Source organism: Daldinia loculata (genome assembly GCF_022478755.1).
Source record: "Daldinia loculata strain CBS 113971 unplaced genomic scaffold F4817scaffold_42, whole genome shotgun sequence".
In the NCBI taxonomy this organism is placed as follows: Eukaryota; Fungi; Ascomycota; class Sordariomycetes; order Xylariales; family Hypoxylaceae; genus Daldinia; species Daldinia loculata.
The window spans coordinates 140,257-159,313 of NW_026054896.1; the positions used below are offsets into that span (position 1 = coordinate 140,257).

At 26.4% G+C, this 19,057-nt stretch overlaps 3 protein-coding genes across 3 annotated transcripts; 2 read left to right on the forward strand and 1 right to left on the reverse strand.

The window, feature by feature from the left end:
• Positions 1-59: 59 nt before the first annotated feature.
• F4817DRAFT_190744 (integral membrane protein S linking to the trans Golgi network-domain-containing protein) lies at positions 60-1,279 on the reverse strand. Its single transcript, XM_049298459.1, has 2 exons — positions 880-1,279; positions 60-821 (listed from the first exon to the last, which is right to left on the reverse strand). The coding sequence occupies exons 1-2, from the start codon at positions 1,125-1,127 to the stop codon at positions 428-430; spliced, it is 642 nt and encodes a 213-aa protein (XP_049156888.1). The 5' UTR covers positions 1,128-1,279; the 3' UTR covers positions 60-427.
• Positions 1,280-11,704: 10,425 nt separating this feature from the next.
• F4817DRAFT_344451 (cytochrome oxidase c subunit VIb-domain-containing protein) lies at positions 11,705-12,766 on the forward strand. The gene is made up of 2 exons (XM_049304147.1): positions 11,705-12,251; positions 12,352-12,766. The coding sequence occupies exons 1-2, from the start codon at positions 12,012-12,014 to the stop codon at positions 12,463-12,465; spliced, it is 354 nt and encodes a 117-aa protein (XP_049156889.1). The 5' UTR covers positions 11,705-12,011; the 3' UTR covers positions 12,466-12,766.
• A 1,956-nt stretch (positions 12,767-14,722) lies between these two features.
• On the forward strand, positions 14,723-17,722 carry F4817DRAFT_360229 (SAICAR synthase-like protein; the record flags this gene model as incomplete). Its single annotated transcript, XM_049306255.1, has 3 exons — positions 14,723-15,888; positions 15,939-16,911; positions 16,976-17,722. 3 exons carry the CDS (start codon positions 14,723-14,725, stop codon positions 17,720-17,722), a joined length of 2,886 nt encoding a protein of 961 aa, XP_049156890.1.
• Positions 17,723-19,057: the final 1,335 nt, after the last annotated feature.

The window sequence follows — 19,057 nt, forward strand, 5'->3', positions numbered from 1 at the left end:
ATTTGAGTGAACGGGGAATAGACCGGAGACAAGTGGACACTTTGTAGACTTACGGACCCGTTGCTCTGGGCTGACACTCAAGTACCTGTCTAAGTTCCCATAGGTTCGATTCTACTTCTAGTCGATCTTAGATCCTTGAACTGGCCACTGATAGTATCACGAGTGAACCCGGGCTTGGTCTTGTAGGTTGAGACGGATAAGGACAAGTATTCAAAGATACTGTACTTATAAGCCCCTGTGTATATACGTCATGCCTTCGTCTATAATATCCAACACAACCAGATATAATACCATGGCACGGAACATAAGTAGTTCCAAGCCTCGAGGCTTTTATTTATTCTTCGAAGAAACCCAACGCCGTGCATGCAGTATTCATACAAGTCCTACTGATTATGGACCGATATATCCCACAAAAAGGGTAAAAACATTATCGACTCCCATCGCCACTCATGCCAACCATTTCGTACTCTCCAACTCCATCTCTCCCTCTACCCCTTCCACGGCCCCTAGAGAAGCCCATCTCTTCATCGCCTTGATTTCCCGCAGCCCCGTTCTGCGCTGTAGCAGCGGCGCCACCCTCCGTATTATTATTCTTCGCGTTGCCTCCAAAACTGATGGGCCGCAATTCCCTCCACTGGCAGCCATAAGTACCTCCCACGACAGTTACGGCGCTCGAAACTATTGCTGTAGCCCACCAGGCAACGTTTCGCGGTAAAAAGCCCGTATAAAAGGTCACGACGACGAGGTGGATGAAGTGGAGGGTAAGCGCAAAATCGATTACGAGCTTCGACCGGCCTATGAAAGCTACCATAGCTACTATGCTGTATCATCATATTATTAGTATCATTCCGCCTAGATCCGAGGACGAGGGGCACCAACGCAGCGCCGGCGCAACATAGCCAGATAAATCCCATCAACCACCCTTGCGTCGTGTCGCCGCGCAGTTCCGCCCAGCCGAAAACCAGGTCCAAGCTAAACCGAGTCCCGGCGACTAGAGATGTGAAGAGCATTAGGACAAGCGCGGCCGCGTAGTATATGCTCTGCAGCGCCGCGATCTGGCCGAGGATTCGTAGAGGGGGTAGTTCGTTCACGGCGCCAGCCCGCGGAGGTCTCCTCCGTCTAGCCATTTTCGAGTTCTGGAATAAAGGAAAACGGAAGGAAATGGGTCTGAACCGCTGCGTAAAGTTCGTCTGATAGTACCAAAAAAGTATTTGAATGAGTGGATGGAAAAGAAGTTGGATATTATTCGCTTCGACGTCGCGCTATGAGGCTACCATTTCTGAATGGGGGTTTCGGTGGTTGATCTATTATATTAGGTACGTAAAATTGCTAGGTGAGAAGTAAGGCGCGAAAGTGTTAAGTCGTAAGGAGGATGGTGTTGTCGAAATTCTTGAATCATCTGGGCTTTGGCTATTATTAATTTGACGAAGGTTAGGCTAGTCTAGGTCTAGTCATGCGCCTCGTCTGGCGATTGTTCAGAAAATCAATTAGCGGCCCATATATATGATGGGGAAAAGGGTAACGTAAATATAATGGATTATTAGTGCAATTATGCCAAAATTAAAAAAGTCGGTTATATTATACCTAATATAGTTAAATATATTATAACTATTAAAATTTATATATTTTAAAAATTAATAATAAATATTTATATTTTATATAATTTAAGTAAATATTTTTTAATAATTGGTATATATTTATTATATAAATTATATATTGTTTAAAAAAAATTTAAGTTTTATAAATTATTTTTATAATAATTAATTTAAATATATATAGTTATATTTTAATAAAAAAGATATTAATTAATTAAATTTAATTAAATAATTTTATATATATAAAAAAATTTTAATATAATTATTATAATTATTTATAAAATTAAATTTTTTATAAAATTAATAAAGCAAAAAATGGTTATATTATTATATTAATAAATTTGGTAAGTAAGTATATATATTTATTTTATGGGGTAATTTATAAATAATATTATTAAAAAAAAAAAAAATTATATTATATATATAAATATAATAGTTAAATATTATAATTGTAATTATTTATTAAAATATATATTTTTTAAAATTAAATAGGTAAATAATTAATATTTTAATTTATAAAATAAGTGTTTATTAATTAAACTATTTAGTTTTTAAATAATAATTTTAGTATATATTTAACGCCTTTTAAATTTAAGTAATAATTTATTTTTAAAATAATTTTATTTTTACCTTTTTTTTTTTTTTATATATAATTTATTATAAAATAAAAAATATATATAAAATTATATAATATTAGGTATATTATAATATTTAATTGTAATAAAATTAATAATATATTTAAAAAAAGAAAAATTAAAAAGGAATAAATTTTTAATTAATTTTTTTTTTAGATTAAAATTTACTTATCTTAATTTTAAAATATAAAATATAATAAATTTAAAAATTATTATTTAAACCTTATTATTTATATTATTAAATTAAAAGTTATTATATTTTACCGTATTTTTTTAAAAGTGGTTTAAAACCAATTTTCCTTTTTAAAGATTTTTTTAAAAAAAATTAAAAAAAATTATTATAATATTTAAATACTTAAATTAATTAATAAATAATATTATTATTTATGATAATATTTTTTAACTATTTAAATTAATCTTAAATTATAATAGTAATATTTAATTTTTTTATTATAATTATAAATAAATAAATATATAATTTATATAATTATAATAATAAATTTAAATTTTTATAATATTTAAAAAATAATTTTAAATTTATATATATTAATAATTAATTGTAATATAAAATATATTATATTTATTTTATTATTTTTAATAAAAATAAAAATGATATAAATAAAAAAGTTGTAATATTATTAATTAATATATTTAATTTAATTTTAAAAATTTTAAAAATATTAATTTTAATTAATAAATTATAATTTATTTATTTTATATAATATTTTATTAACTAAATAATTTTTTTTTTTAAAAATTGATAATATATTAATAATTTAAAAAAAAATAAAAATATTTATTTTTTTTAAATAAATGTGTTAAATTGCAAATTTTATTTTAAATGATTAATAATAAAAATTTAAAATTTAATTGTAAATAATTATTTATATTTTTTATAATATTTTTATTTATTTTTATTATTTTAATAAATTTAAATAAATTGGATATATGTTTATATTTTAAATTAAATAAAAAACTATTATTTTTTATATATGTAAATTTAAAAGTTATATTAGTAAAATTTTTAATATTAATATTAAAAATAAATAATTATTATTTTTTGGTTGGGAAATAAATATTGGGAGTATTAAATTTAATTTTTTTAATTTAAAATTAGTTATAAGTCTTTTTATTAAAATAAAAATCTATAATATTTAGGTTAAAGGTTTTATTTATATTATTATATTTTAAAATTTTATTAAAAATTTAATTATATATAGTATATAAAAAAAAAAAAAATCTATTAAAAATAAATATTTTTTATTTTTAATTTTGTTAAATAAAAAATATTTGCCATTTTTAATTTTATAAAATAAAAAATGATTTTTATTTTTATTATTATTATTGTTTAAGTGTAATTTCTTATTATTAAAATTAATATTTTTATTAAATTAAGGCAAATAAATATGTAAAAAATTAGGTTAGTATTTAAATATATTTAAATTAAATATTTTTTTATATTTTTTGTTAATTTTATTATTTTTATTTAAAATTAAAACTTTAATTTTATATTAAAATTTTTTTAAAAAAAAATATATAATATTTTTATTAAAAATTAATTATATAAAATAAATAAATAAATATTTAACAAAAATATTTTGTAAACTTTTAATTTTAATATTTTAATATTTTATAATAATTTTGTAGGTTTTATTATTGTTAAGGTTTATATAATTAATATATATTGTAAGTTAATATATTTTAAATAAAATATAAGTAATAAATTTAAGGAAGAAAATTAAAAAGTTATAATTTTATAGGTAATAAAAATTGTTTTGAAGTGGAATTTTATTTTTTTAATTATTAAAGATATTTTTATCTGTATTAATAAAAATATTATTTATTTTATTTTGTTTTATTTAAAATATTTTTTATTTTAAAATAATATAAATTAATTTAATGTTATTTAAATTATTTAAAATGTAATATGGTTTAATTTTTTGGGTTTTAATAGGTATTAAATTATTTAAATTTATAAAAATTTTTATTTAACGTTAAAATAATAATATATTTTTAAACGGTATTTAATTGTTAAAAATTAAAGTAATAATATAATATTTTTTACAGATTAGTAAAAATAGAAACAAAATTAAAAAAATGATAAAAAAGTAAATTTTAGTTTTAAAAATATTATTATTAAGTATGGTAATATAATTTTTTATATTTATAATTTTAAATAAAAAAGGACCGTTTAAATTTATAAAATCTTTACCTTTATTATTTTTTATAAAATTATTTATTAAAATATAATAAATATAATATATTATTAAATATTATATATTATTATTTATTATTAAAAATTATAATATTAAGTTATAATTAATTATAAGAAAATAATACAGGTAATAAATATAAATATATTAAAAAAAATAAAGATTAAAAATATATAATTTTTTATTTAGGTAATAAAAAAGCTATATAATATTAGGAAATGTAAGTTTAATAAAAGAAATTAACAAAATATTTATTAAAAAATGTAATAAATTTATTTTAGAAAAATTTAAAAAAAAATTTAAAATAAAAATATTTTAAGAAATATAAATAAAAGTAAATAGGTTTAAAATATTATTAAAAAAAAATTTTTTAAATTTTAATATAATATATTAAATATAATATTATATATTTATAAAATATTAATATATATTAATTAATATTATAAAATAAGGTAAGTTAAGTAAATAAATAGATATATTTTTTATTTAATATATAAATTTTTTAAATAATTTTTAAAAAAATTATTAAGTTATATTAAAATAGAATTTATAAAATTTTAATAATAAATAAATATTATATTTATAAAGGTTAATTATAATATATTATATTATTATTATATAATAATTTAATAAATTTTATAAATTAAATAAGGTCAAATAACTGTATAAAACTTAATTATTTATAAATTAAATTAAATATATTAATTTTTAAGGTTTATTATATACAATTATATTATTAAATTAATTTAAAAGATTTTATAAAACTATATTTAATTATATTAATTATATTAAATTTCTTATTATAGACTTATTACCATCTATTAATTATATTATTTAAAATATATTTTTTTTTTTTTTTATATATTAATTTAAAATTTAAATTAATTAAATATATTTATAAAAAAATTTCCTTATATATTAATATAATATATTTATTAAAAATTAATAAATGTGTATATATGCGTAGATTATATAAATTAATATAAATTAAAAGATAATTAATAAATATAATTTAATATAAAGTTATTTTTACCTACTATTATAAAACCAAAAAATTGGTAAAAAAAACAATGATTTTTTAGGGAATTTAAAACATTAAAAGTTTTATAATAAATTATAAGGTTTATATATATATATATAATTAAAATGCTTAATTTAGGATTAAATTATGTAAATATTTAATAAAATTAAATAATTACGTAATTTTTGACTGTGATAATTTTATTTTGTAATAAATTATAAAATATTTAAATTTATTATGGTTTTATTTTAAATCTTATTTTAAGAATCTTATCTCGGGGGTCTTATTTCGGGTTTTATTTTAAATAAATATTAAATTTAATTAATTTAAAAGTTATTATAAAATAAAATAAAATAATATAAAAATAATTTTATTATTTTGCAAGGAATTTTAAACTATTTATAAAAATCTATTATTTATATATACTAAATAATTCCTTTATTTTAAATATTTTATTTAAAATCTTAATAAAAATCTTATTAACGGCATTTTAAGGAATAAAAAAATTAAAGGCATAATTAAATATAAAAAAAAAAAAAACCTTTATTTTATTTAATTAAAAGTAATATTATTATTTTTTAAAAATTATTTAAAATTATAAATTATTATATATAAATTATGTAAAGATTTTTATATTTGAAAATAATAAAAAGAAATATTAAACATTATAGGCCATAACGTTATAAAGTTAATAAAATTAAAAACAATATAGTATTAAATATACTGCATTTATTAAATTAATTTAAATATAAAAAATAAATAAAATATTATATTAAAATTATTTTTTTTAAGATTATTTAATAATATAGATTTTATTAAATAAAAGATATATTTAAATTATATATTGTTAAATAATGTTATTAATTATATTTTTAATTTTAAAAATATAATATTTTAAAGTATTTTTTTTAATATTTTAAAATTATTTTTATTATATAATTTTAATAATTTTTGATTAAATATAATATATATTAAAAAAATAAGAAAAATTTAACAATTTTAATGATATAATTTATGTTATATTAAATATTATAATAAAATTACAATTAAAAATAAAATTATAATTGTAAAGTAAATATTTATTAATGTTATAATATGTTATAGTATGTTATATATAACGTTATAATTAATTTATTAATATTATTATTAAATTTATTAGTAAATTCTAATATTAAATTATAGATTTTAATAATTTTATAATTTATAAATATATGTATTTAAAATTATATTTTTAAGATTTTAAATATATTAATATATTTACATGTATAAATTACGTAAATTAATGTATAATTAATTTGGACTTTATATTAATAAAAAAAATATTAAAGCAAAATATGTAAATAAAGTTTTTTTGGGTAAATATTTAAGTATAAAAACTATTAAACAGAGTAAAAACTTATTTATTATAATTATTAAAATTTATTTTTACTATTTTTTTTTTTTTTTTTAAAATTTTACCATTTTAATAAATAATAATAATAATAATAATTTTATAAAATTTATACCAATAAAATAAATATATAAATATATATTTATATATATATTTTTATTTTTATTTAATTATTAAATAAAAAAAATAAAATTATTATTTAAATTAAATAAATATTTTATAAAGTAATTTATTTAAATTAAATAAATTATATATATTTTAAATTAAATTAAATTATTAATTAATTTATTTAATTTATTATTATTTTATAATTTTTAAATATAAAATTTATTTATTACCTTCTTTTTATTTTAATTATTTAAAAGATTTAAAATTTTTAAAAAAAATATTTAAAATAAAAAAAAAAAGTAAAGAAAGAATGTTAATATATTATTGTAGTTTCGGTTGTAATTTCCTTTCTTTTCTTTTTTTTTTTTTATTTTAATTATAAACGGTATATATATTTATTATTTTAATAAAATAACTAATATTTATTTTTTTTTAAAAATATATAGTATTTCTTATATTAATATATTATAAGCTAGCGTAAAATTTTATTAATTTTACGGTATTAATTTTTTTCGTACAAAATATTCTTAAGTTTTACCTATAGATTAAACTATTATTATTATTAATGATAATAATGATATTATTACCATTTCTTTAAAAAAGCTGATTAGAAAAATTCCTAATTTTAAATTGTACAAAAATTCCGATAATTTTATTCTAGTTAATTAAAATACTTTTATTTACTAATGCCTTATTTTTTATTTTTTTATATTAAAAAGTAAATATATTCTTATTTTTATAATATAAATATTTATTTTATTTAAAATAATTAAATAGTTAATTATTAATTTCTTTTTAAAAATAATAAAATATTTTAATATTATATAAAATAAATTAATAAAAAAAAATCTTTTTGCAATTTATATATAATATTATTTTAATATTAATATATATTTTATTAAATAAATTTTAAATAAAAATAATAACTTTTTTTTACCTTTTTTTATTTTTAATTTTTTAAAAATATTTTATAATTATAATATTATTATATAATTAAAATAAATTATTAATATTAATAATTAATAAAAAAGATTTATTAATTAAAACTTTAAATATAAAAAAAATTTAAATAAAAAATATCTTTTTATTTTTTATAAAATTTTTATTAATAAAAATTTTATTAATTTAAATATTAAAATATAAAAAGTAAATAATATTTATATAATATAAAACAATTTTTTTTTAATTAAATTATAAAATAATAAAAAATATTGGAAAATTTTTATTATATATTAAAATATTTAAATAATTTTTAAAATTATTAAAAATAAATAACTTTCTTTTAATATTAAAATGGAAAAACTTTTTCCTTTTATTAAGCTTAAATTATAAAATAAAGATAAAAATAATATATAAATTAAAATAAAAAGATTTTTTCTTTTTATTAAACTTAAGCCTTAAAATAAAGACTATTTTATATAAATTTAAAATAATAAAAAAAAGCATAAAATATTTATTTTTATATTAATTGGCTTTAATTATTACCTTAAATTTCTTTAGCCTTCTTAGTTAATATATAAAAATAAAAAGTTATTTACTTTTATTAAAACAATTTTAAGTTTATTACTTCATATAATACCTCCGCCATAACTATTAACCCTAAAACGTATTAAATTTTTACATTATTACTTATTTTTATTACTTTTTAAACTATTAAAATTATTTATTCCCTAATTAATTTATTATATAAATTTTATAATTAAAAATATTAAAAAAAACCTAATAACATTATTAACTTTTAAACCTACCAATATTATTAATATTCTCGATAGTAATTTTAATAATTTTAGAAATATTTTTAAGAAAATAATTTTTATTTAAATCTTTTCTTGTATAAATAAAGTTATACCTTATCTTCGGCTTAAAAAATAATAATTTAAAATAATTATAATAACATACACTATTTTAATAAAATAAATTAATAATTTACATAAATAATTTAAATTAATAAGTAATTTATATAAAAAATAAATAGTAATTTTTATAAAGTAATATTACTTACAAATTACTTTACCAGGCTTTTTATATAAATTACTTTATAAAACAAATATATATACCTAATTATTAAAATTATTAATAAAATAATATAATTACTTTTTGTCTTATTAATTTTACAAAAGGTCTAAATTTATTAATAATATTAATAAATATAATAATATATTTTTATATATTTAAAATTTTATGATTAAAATAAATTAATTAATATAAATTTTATTAAAATATAACTATATATAATTAAATTATTATAAAAATAATTTATAAATAAAAAAATATAATTTGTAAATAATGGTATATAATCTATAAATAAAACTAATTAATTTATAAATAATAATATTTATTTTATATTTTTTAGTTATAATAATATATTTAATAATAATTACTTATATAAATTAAATTAGTTTAAAAAGGCTAATTTAATAATACCATAATTATATAATAATATCGTATTTTTATTAAAATATTAAAAAGTAATAAAAAATAAATAAATAAGTAAAATAATTAACTAAGCCTAACGGATTTGGTTAAATAATCTAAAAAATATTCCTGCAATTTTTATATATTAATTAAATTAATTAAATTAATAATTATAATTAGGTTTTATTATAACTTTTGCCATACCATTTATATCATATTTCATTATTATCTTTATTATTATTTTTATTATTATTTTCTGCATTATTTTTTATATTATTTTCGTTATCCAATTTTTTTTAAAAACGCTGTCAATTTTTAAAATCTAAATAATTTTTATTATTTTTATTAACTTTATATATATTTATATTTGGTATAGTTTTTAAAAAGTTTATTTTTTTATAAATTTATTCTTTACGCTAATTTATTTTTTATATAGTTTAATTAAGTTTATTTTTGGTTAAAAAATTTTAGATTTTTTTTAATTTTTTTTTTAATTTAGTTAAACTATTTTGTAGAAAAAGTAATGTTAAATTTAAGCCGCAAAGATTTTTATTATTAAATTTTATTTGGATTATTATTTAAAATTTATTATAAATTTTAATAAATAGTCAAATATAATTATTTTTTTTTATACAATTTAAACCAATTTTTACAAGATAATTTTTATATTATTTAAAAATATTTTTAAAAAAATATTAATCAATATTATCATTTTTGATAATAATTTTAATTTTGGTTAAAAATTTTACATTAACATTAAATCCCTATTGCAAAATAAAATTAAAATTAAAAAAAAAAAAATTTTTTTAAAACTAACTTTATACAACATTTTTACAATTTTATTACAAACAAATCTTATATTAATTTTACCTAATAACAAAAATATCAATTTTATTTTTTATAACTAACATATATATAATTAAAAAAACAATTTAAAAAATAAAATTATTAAAAATTTAAAATCTTTAATATTTTAATTATTTAAATAAACCTTATAACATTATTAATATTTATATTTTAATTTTTAAATATAAACTTATTTTTTAACATATTAAACAAAACATTTTAAACTATAACCATTAAAATTTTATACAAATATTATCTATACTTTAATTATAATAAAAATAATTATTAAATATTATTACAATTTTATTTTTATTTAAATATTTTTTTTATAAAAAGATTTAATAAATATTTAATAATAAAGATAATTCTTTACCCCTATTTATATAAATTATATAAAATATATATTTTAACCTTTATATAATACGTAAATATTATTTTAAAATATTAATAACAATATTTTTAAATTAAAAGATTTAATATTAAATAATAAATCTTAAATAACTATTAATTATATTATATATATAAAATCCTTAACGTTTAAATTTATCATAACTATTAATATTTTAAACCTAATTAAATTTATATATAATAAACTTTCCTTTTTACCTTCAAATATACCACATATAACAATAAACTACAATAGAAAAAAAATTTTTTATAAATTTTATACAATATATTCTTATATAATATTAAAATAAAATAAAAATAATAATAATATTTATACAAACCAAAAAAAATAATTTTTATTTTTATCCTTTACACTATTATATATATATTATTATTTTAATTTACCTAACCAACCAAATTTAAAAAATTTTTTTTTTAAAATAACTTTTATAACATTTATTTTTTTTTATTTTTTAACTACTATTTTTAAACAACGTTTTAAACCAAAATCTCATCAAATCCGTTAAAACTATTATTAAATAATATTATACCTTTTATTATTTAATTAATTACATATATTTTAATTAAACAAATTAAATTAATAAAATAATAAAAAAATATTTTTTTTTAAGTTTTTTAATATAAATCCATTTTTTCGTATACAATATTACTTTTATAATTTTTAATTTTTTATTATATAATTTAACATTTTACATAATAATTTCCATTAATATTTTTATTTAAATTTATTTAAAATTTATTTAATAATAAAGTTTTTATAAAACCAAACAATAATTTAACATTTATACAATTTAAAATCAATAAATTTCTTTTCCATTTTAATAAAAATATTATATAAAATAAAAGGAAAAAATATAAATAAAAATAATTAATATATATAATATAGCCTAATATTTCAAATATACCCCTTAATTATATTTATTCGTAATTAACTAAATATTCATATAATACATAAATATTAATGTATAATTTATAAAATATATAATTAATGCGTGGCTATGTTATTATTACCTTTTTTGGAAGGCCCCGACCAACTTTTTTAATTTTGGCACAATTGCACTAATGATCCACCATAGCAGAAGCTCCTCATCTAACTTTAATTCTGAGCTGCTAAGCCGTTGTTAGGTAATCAGTGCTTCAAGCTTTAGTGGGTACTTAAATGTATTACATAATTAGAAGGCTTCACCTATCGGCATTCAGCTTGATAGCTTCAATATGATAGCGTTGATAAGTCGAGCTCGTCCCGCAGAACTTTATTTTCACAAATCCAAAAGACGACGTCATTCGGCAAATACGACTGGCTAATCCGTGTTAACAAACCTCTTAACCCCAAATCAAACCCTCTATTGCTCGGCATTGAATACCTACCTATCTACTACCATGGGCGTCTTCGGTTTCTTCAATTCCGCTGACGAGAAGCGCAAAGAGGAAGTACGCACTGGTGCGCGTGCGCCAGATAGAACGGAGCGGCAGCTATGCTGGGATGCGCGCGACACATTCTACAAATGTCTAGACAAGCACGATGTTATCGACTCGCTAAACGGCGACGGCAAGAAAATTGCTGAGAAGCAATGTGCGCAGGAGAATAAGGGTTTCGAACAGAACTGCGCCAGCGCCTGGGTGTGTTCCTATACCTCTTCTACTATAATTACCTCTTAATAGGGCATTGAAAGATATAGTTAGGTCATAGCTAACCTATACCTTCGCTACATATTTGTAGGTAACTTACTTCAAGCGATATCGAGTTGCTGAGCACCAAAAGAAGAAGACACTGGAGAAGTTACAACGAGAGGGTGCGAATAAGATGGCAGTCGAAGGATCTACGAGGACATAAGGCGATTGTCCTTGTCTGATAGATATAACTTGTATTACCTATCTTGTACATAATCCAGAAGCATTAAAAGAGGAGTTATGGCTTGGGAAAAGGATACACATTGATATGCTCCCTTCTGCTGGATTTCTATTCATATATAATAGTCGAGGGCTAGGTTTGCGGCAGCTAACTCGCTCTTTGCCGGTATGTGAGGCCGCCGATGACTTTGTAAGATTTAGCAATCTCTACAAACATTAGCTTTCGTCTTAAATTTACGTCGTCTCGGCTATGGCAAACGCTTAAGCCAATCGTGGGGTTATGCATGTGTTAATTTCTCTAGAATGTGATGATCTAAGCTATGACATACATACACTGTTGAGACGTGTATCAACCAAAGGATTTTAGATTTAGACGCCTTTCTAGGAACATTATTCGCTGTGGGCTGCTGGTTCGGAGCTTTGGTCAGCCTTTTGCTTGTGACATTGGGCTCCCTAATTGCGGGCTACATTGAGAGGAGGCATCTAGCATTACCCGATATGAGGTTCGGGGCAATGACAACGGAGTCTTCATACCGTAATACCTTTTTCTATGCATAACCGGCATGATCTACAAGATAAATATATAACACTAGCGACACTTTTTCGATAGGTCGGCTCCATGATAAGATGGAGTGGAGTTTTGCCGTTCAAACCGAAAAAAGGCTTTTATTCTTATTTTTATAAGTCTCGGCAGCACAGACGGCGGCATTAATCTTAGTATCGTTGCGCGGAGATGGCTTATACGTATAGATATACTGTCGTGCAAATGTTATGAATTACCTCCCAAAAACCAGAAGCATATTCATGTCTTGAATACGGCCGATACCTAAGTTTCAGTATATTCGTCAGCTTTAATATTCTCTTTGAAAATACAGCATGTCACAAGTTGAAGATCGTTGGAGAAGTTGGTGACTTGTCTCGGAGAGTCGGCAAAGAGATTGACGAGAAGCAGGGAACCCGAGGGTGCCGGGTTACACCTGGTCGAGCTGAATATTTGATTAAAATTCTTAGAAATCGTGGCTGGAGCTGCATTAAGCTGATTGTCCCAATCTTCCTACTGTGTACACAGGGTCCAAGTCGGAAGGTCGGCAAGCTAAAGCCTTGGTATTTTCGATTTTTGAGATTGCATGAAAACGGAGATTGGAACCCCAAGAACTGACGCTGAGACGTGAAACCAATACAATAGATGTTCGCTGGCTCATATGGATAGATAGAAAAATTAGATTAGAGGAAGAGGAAATCATAGAAATGGGCGTCAGTTCCGTTGAATATGACATAATGCCGTAAACCGAAATGGATAAGAATCTCTGTGATTATCGAATCGTCGCGTCCGTCTATCCTCCTTTTTGGCTCAAGGTCCACTAGCCCAGTTATGCGGGACAGCTATGGATCCCAATTACTGCATATCCACATCGCGTCTTCCATCCGGGCTTATTTTTTCTTCTCTCTCTGCAAGACACGTCTGCATGCTTAATGCAATAAGACAGAAAGAGCGCAGCATTTCTGTGGGATACTTGCGAATACCTGAGTGAGCTAACCCCATCAGGAATGATTTGGAAGTGAATGATATAAAATACATGTAGCTTGCATACAAACACTTATACTTCGTAGTATATGTAAATATTACCTGACAGGTCGAATCGCATTGATATTAGGAAACTGACTTATCTATTGTAATAAAGGTTCCAGTTCTATAGTGTAGCATAGATGCTACGTACGTATTTGGGTACCGTATTCCAACGACTTATGTAGGTATATTTATAATCGACGCTAGGCCTTGTTAGGGTATCAATATTCTCCCATTGACTTATGCGAGACAGGTCGTGGCTGAGTCGATGCAATTAAGGACGTACCCACTCGCAGTTATCCACGTTAATCTAGCCAATTATAGGGTCGCATGGTGCCCAACCTCTGTACCTACTAACTTATGTATCCACCCACTCAGCTGCCAACTTTGTTGGTTTACACGACAACACAATCTTGCACTCGCATCTTCAATCCACCCCCTATCCTCAGGTGTCACCAATACCAATACCAATACCAATTATAGCGACGACGACATCAAACCAGAGGAAACCCGCCAAATAATATCCGTTTTGATTTTTCCTTATATCGTCCTCCGCATATCCCTCGCCCGACCAGCATAACCATCGTCTTAAGACATCAGGTCGTGGGTGAGGGTTTCAGGTGCATTCGTTCGGAATCCCACTCGAACGACGCCCAATTTGCGGATGCGAAATATGCCTACGTTCGTAAACGACGAAAACTCGCCCATTTATTATCAAAACTCTGGCGTCGTCCATCTCAGAAACAATCACGAACCCGATTTCCACAAGCTGACTGATCCTAAGGAAGCCTTTCTTCTAAGACCGTTGTCTACGGCAATTGACACGAATGAGAGCTTCGACGACAATTCATCTTCACATTCGTCACACAGCTCTGGCCCGCAGGTACGAATGAATGCGGATGGGCTACCCCCTTCCAGCATGACACCTCTGCCCAATGGCAGGTCAGGTAGAGACATGAACGGTGTGGCTTCGGCTGGCCAAGACTCCAAGTATTATTCAAACATGAAAGGACCTTTGTCTGGAAGGAGCTCGTCGGAGCGCCAACCTACTACTAATGGCATGTCGCCGGCCTCTGAGAGCCAGCGTAAAAATATATCCGAATCTCAAATAAAGCGGTCTTCGGTGGATTCTCGTACTTCACAATATCCCATCGAACTACCGCGGAGGTCGTCAAATAACGGTGATTTTCAAAGCACAGACAGTGCCTACAGCAACAATATTGGTTCTACACCACCAGAGAATTCGGCTTCGAGTTATTTGCTACCTAATCCTTCATCTTCTAATCTTGATCAAGCTCAACGCACTTCTCCGTCGCCTCAGAGATTTTCTTCCCCTCCGCATTATCCGCCGACCGGTGCCTCTGCATCGACTTCGGCACTGCAACCACCTGCGACTGGTCTAAAACATCGACACACGTTGGAGGTGCCTAGGGCTCAACCAAGCCGAGGTTCGAGGGATAGTAACGATACGGCATCTGCTACTGGCAGATTCTCTCCTACTGCGGCCGGGTCATCGCAGCGTCGAGGGTCTCTTAACTTGGGAAGACGGAATACACGTTCCCTACACTCCGATGTGCCTCGTGACGAAGTACTACCAGATGACGACGCGTTGAGGTGGGCTGAAGCATACCGACAGAAACGGGCAAAGAAAAAGAAGCAAGAAGAAGATGATGACAGAGTTCTGGTTGGAACTAAGGTCGACGAGAACCACGCAAATTGGACAACAGCATACAATATGTTAACTGGTATTCGAGTGTCTGTCTCGCGTACGAACGCCAAACTCGACCGTCCCCTGACCGATGCCGACTTTGAAACTAAGCAGAAATCGACGTTCGACATGTATGTCTCCGCCAGAGTTAAGCTTGTGTTCCATATACTAACTAGAGTAGTGCGGGTAATGAGTTGGTTCCCTCGGCAAAATACGACTTTAAGTTTAAGGATTATGCGCCCTGGGTTTTCCGACATCTTCGCGCGCTCTTTAGGTTGGATCCCGCCGATTACCTGATGTCGCTTACAGGCAAATATATATTATCCGAGCTCGGTTCTCCGGGAAAGAGTGGTAGTTTCTTTTACTTCTCAAGAGATTACAAGTATATCATCAAAACCATCCACCACGGAGAGCATAAATTTCTACGGAAGGTCTTGAAAGATTACTATCAGCATGTTACAGAGAACCCGAACACCCTCTTATCTCAGTTCTATGGCCTGCACCGCGTCAAAATGCCATATGGGAAAAAGATTCACTTTGTTGTCATGAACAATCTCTTCCCTCCTCACCGCGATATCCACACCACGTTTGACCTCAAGGGTTCGACTGTAGGACGAGACTATCGAGAGGAAGATCTCGAGAAAAACCCACGCGCCACATTGAAAGACCTCAACTGGCTTCGACGGAAACGGCACCTCGAGCTAGGAATACAGAAGAAGCAGCTGTTCTTGCAGCAGTTGGAGCGTGACGTTCGGCTCCTGCAAAAGCTGAAGATAATGGATTACTCGCTTTTGATAGGCATCCACGACTTGCGAAAGGGAAATGAGGAAAACCTTAGAGACAAGACTCTACAGGTATTTAACCCTGGGGGGGATAGCCCTTCGGAAGAAGGGTTCGATCCTAGCTCTGTCCTCATGAGAACGCCGTCGAAGCTGGAAAATGCACGTAAAGCGAGGGAGTTACGGCAAATGATTAAAGCCGAGCGGCCTGTACCCGTAGGCCAAACCAGCAGTAGAATGCCGGACGAGCTAGCTGAGGGGCATACTCGAGGTGGAATGTTCTACAGTGATGATGGTGGTTTACGGGCAACACACGAAGACAACACTGCAGGTGAAGAAGTTTACTACCTTGGAGTCATCGACTGCTTGACCCATGTGAGTTGCAATCCCATCCACATTTATTAGCGCGCTCTTGTATTTACAACTAACCTTTCGACAGTACGGAGTTATCAAGAAAATAGAGCACTTTTGGAAAGGCCTATCCAGTGATCGTACCCAAATCTCTGCCCTCCCACCCGAGGAGTATGGCGAGCGGTTCATCAAGTTTATGTCTGGTATCACAATGTCTCCAGAAGAGGCCGCGAGGGATGCGCACGATCGCGAAGCCGCTGCAGCAAGCGCTGCAGCTGAAATGGAGCGCACCAAACAAGAAGCTTTACAGGTACCTGGATCCAGTAGCGCGCCGCCTGCACCGTCGTATTTACCACCCGCACCGCCAGGTATGAGAAGCCCGAACTCGCCCGAGCCAAATCCTACCATAGAAGAGGCCATGAAAAAGGCTACAAAGAATGAGAAGGATCTTGCTAAAGAGGAGCAAGTCCCGGAACGTAAGATTACAACCGCTATATCACCAGGAGCGAGATCCAACTCGCATGCTGTTCTACCCGTTGTTGAGGAGACGGCGGAAGCGGGCTCAGTTGGGGAGCGAAGTCGGGGCGATAGCGCTAGTGAATCCCGACCCTACACGCCATCGATAACGGAGAGGCAGGATGGATTTACTACTTTGGGTCCTCATGGTATTGGAGGTAGGGGCCCACCAACACCGCCGAAGACTAGTTACTTGGAGCCTAATCCCGGATACGAGGAAGAACGAAAGAGGGGCGGCATAAGTGGTGGATTCAGGTTTCTAAGGAGCAAGATCAGTCGCGAAAGCCTTGGAAAAGCCTTACCACCAGTCCCCAGGTAAGAGCCTGCGATGTCGAGGAATATTGGGGGTGTTGGCGTTTTGGTGTTAGGCGCCAAAGGATTACTAACTACATTTACTGGAAACATGAATATCGAAGACCAGAAGCAAGTAATATTGGGAGGATGAGGAAACCTAATGAGAAATCCAACTTTGGGTCGATATCGAAGATGAGGGCCCGAAGCAGAAGAGGAATGTGAACGAGCCGAGCAACCATCATCAGCCTTGTTGAAGTGATGGTCTATAGACGAAGAAACCGGAGCCGGTCTTTTCATGCTATTATCACTGTTTCAGAAGAAGAAAGGAGCGTCAACCGATTATTAGCCTTTCTACATTTGGCAGACTGCTTTTTTGAGCACGGGAGAGCGTTCCTTCCCCCCTATTCCCTTTGTTTGCTGCTGAGCATATCATTGTGTTTGTACAGAAAGACATGATACCACCATTGCATAAACTGCATGAATCTGACGAGCCTGCTGTTTCAATTCGCCTATTACTTATTTTTTGTCTTCAGGTGTTTTTTCCCCCACGTGTTGGGATTCAATATGTATAATACCATAGACCTCGACGGCTCTGACGCGTTCGTCCGCCGTCGGTGGATGCTTAGTATTTCTTTAGAAGGTTTATAGAAATGAAAGGGAGTTGCTCCATCCGTTAGCGGTTGCGATCTGTTTATTGTAATTTAAGTTTTGCTTTTTAAGTGGCAGATGTGATATCCTCATGTATGTTATTTGTCTCCTTTTCTTTCCCTTGATATCGTTAAGGGTGCGAGTAGGAAGTGAGAGCATAACTCTATTAAAGCAAGAAGACTCAGACCTATCTAATACTAGGCCATTGCTGAATTCGGTCCCTCTACAATAGATATTCTAGTTGTCCAGAGCCCTTATAATCCCGTTACCTTGATTCCACTATCACATCCACTCGCTCACACGCCAGACTTAATTATCTCAGCCGCCATCTCCGCGACCCCGTAAACCGTAGCCTGTGGATTTGTCCGCGGAGTGGTCGGTACGACGCTAGCGTCGCAGACCCTCAGGTTTCGACAACCGTAAAGACGCAGTTGGGGGTCGACCACGCCGCCCATGTTCCGGGGCATCATGGAACAGGTGCCTGTGAAGTGCAGCACGCCTACAGCCGTCTCGCGCGCGTATCTTCTGGCGTTCTCTGGGTTCGCGAAACTTCTTTAATCAATGAACTTGAAATAGCAATTCCTCTCGACATATTTATCTAGGTAAATATCGTAGTAGTCGAATCCGCAACTGAAAATAGCACTCTGTTTTCCCGATCGAGAAAATTTCCCTCGTCCTCGCCTATCTTTTCAGCCACGTTTTTTACTACGAA